Source organism: Eurypyga helias, unplaced genomic scaffold (assembly GCF_000690775.1).
Source record: "Eurypyga helias isolate BGI_N326 unplaced genomic scaffold, ASM69077v1 scaffold41670, whole genome shotgun sequence".
NCBI lineage: Eukaryota > Metazoa > Chordata > Aves > Eurypygiformes > Eurypygidae > Eurypyga > Eurypyga helias.
In genome coordinates, this window is record NW_010228373.1 from 1,735 (window position 1) to 3,532 (window position 1,798).

At 64.4% G+C, this 1,798-nt stretch overlaps 1 protein-coding gene across 1 annotated transcript in view; it reads left to right on the forward strand.

Annotated features, from left to right (window-relative positions):
- ZFAND2B (zinc finger, AN1-type domain 2B) overlaps positions 1 to 1,795 on the forward strand; it is a gene marked incomplete at both ends in the record, with an annotated part of 3,365 nt that extends 1,570 nt beyond the window's left edge. Inside the window, 4 exons of the mRNA XM_010159041.1 lie at positions 246 to 353; positions 505 to 574; positions 1,126 to 1,202; positions 1,774 to 1,795. Coding sequence (XP_010157343.1) covers positions 246 to 353; positions 505 to 574; positions 1,126 to 1,202; positions 1,774 to 1,795 — 277 coding nt within the window. The remainder of the gene's footprint in view (positions 1 to 245; positions 354 to 504; positions 575 to 1,125; positions 1,203 to 1,773) is intronic.
- Positions 1,796 to 1,798: the final 3 nt, after the last annotated feature.

The window sequence follows — 1,798 nt, forward strand, 5'->3', positions numbered from 1 at the left end:
TTCTTCCTTCCCGGCCCAGCCCCTTATTCTGTAGCTGATGATTTCTGCCTATCCCAGCACAGTGTTTGAGGAGAGAAAGAGTACTTGGACCTCTTGGGTGTAGCTGAGCCATGGTGTGGGTGCTGTTGGGAGGAGCAGAGAGAGCCGGATGCCAGGGAAGCGTCTTGGCCAGCTTCGTTTCCCCGGGTAGTCAGTGCCCAGGGATGGCGCATGTTGGTAAAGCAGCGGCATCCCGTCTCTCCTAGGCACGCTGCAGTCGCGAGAGCCCAAGCATCCTCCTCCAAAACAGCCCCTGTGTCGAGCGGCGGAGCAGCCCGGCCAGCAGACAGCCCCGCTTCTCCGGCCTCTGCCAGGTACGGTGACGGCCCGACTCATGATTGGGAGGTGGGCACGACCAGGCTCAGCTTGGCTCCCTGCGGGACGCAGGAGCAACAGCTTCCTGCTCCTCGTACATCGGCGGAGCTCCCTGCCTGGACAATAATCCAGCTTCTCCCCTGTTTGCAGAGGAGGCAAGGCAGCTGCGTCGCGGCCTCGCAGCACCTCCCCTCCAGCTGTCGTGCTGCAGAACGGGCTGGTGAGTGGCCTGGCCTGGGCATTTGGGGCGGGCTTGGGTGGTTCCTGTGCCCTGGGGAGCAACTCCTTTGTCATGCGCACGCTGCGGGTGGCTGTGGGGCTCCCCGGCTGGGCCTTCCTCGGCAAACGGGTCCTGGACACTCGGAGGAGCAGTTTGCTGCGGTGCCTGTGAATGGCAGCTCTCGGCTGCGCGTGGCGCTCAGCTTTCCCCCAAGGGACAAAGTGCGCTGGCTGTTTTCCCTGGGTGTTGGTTTTTCTCTTCTGCCAGCCAAGGGCAGAGGAGGAGGCTGGAAGCTACTTGCCATGGGTGTTCTTAGCGTGCTCCCTGCGCTGCCAGGCAGGGCTGCGCTCCCTCAGGCGCGGGGAGAGAGCTGCAGGCCTGTCCTGAGCCCACGGCCTTCACCTTAGCCGTGCCTGGCCATGGGGAGTAGAGGTGCCCCCATAGGGAGTAGAGATGCCCCACCCTTGGCCAGGCAGAGCCGCCTGCTGCATGCCCCTGAGGGCTGCCTCCTGCCACCTCAGCCGAGCGGGTGATGAGGTTTTTTCTTTCAGAGTGAGGAAGAGGCACTGCAGCGCGCTCTGGAGATGTCCCTGGCAGAGTCAGCACGCAGCTCGGCACTTCCGCCCAGGTACGGGCCGGGGACACGTGGTGTCACGCCCCGAGCGTACGTGTGAGAGGTGCCCGGGGCAGAGTCATGTGGCTCCGGGATGACATTCCTCTCAGCGCGTGGCTCCGGATGATGCCTCTGTGTGGCTGACTGGGAGAAAAGGAAGAGTCCAGAGCCATCACGGAGCTCTGCTCAGCGAGCCAGCCTCTGGGCTGCTGGGATGGGGCAGTGACTGACCGTCGTCTGACCACTTGTCAGCTGATGAGCGTGACTGGAGTGTGACGGAGGGGGCATAGGGGTGTTCCCAGAGGGCTCCCAGAAGCCCATGTCCTCGGGCACGTTGCCCAGTGCTGCTGAAAGCGCTGTCCCACAGCCTGGCATTAACGTGGCTCTCCTTGGCCCGGGCTGCTGGCTGCCAGCCCAGCTGGACACTCTGGTCCCAATCCCTGGCCTGGTCAGGGGGATCCTCGGTTGCTCCCTGCCCTTAGCTGTCCAGGAGGGCTGCGGTGAGGGGGAATACTGCCACCCCGAGGGGCGCTGGGCCGGGGGGGTACGGGGCAGGCTGAGGGACACAATGCCCCACTGTCCCCAGCAGCACGCAGGAGGAGGAGGACCTG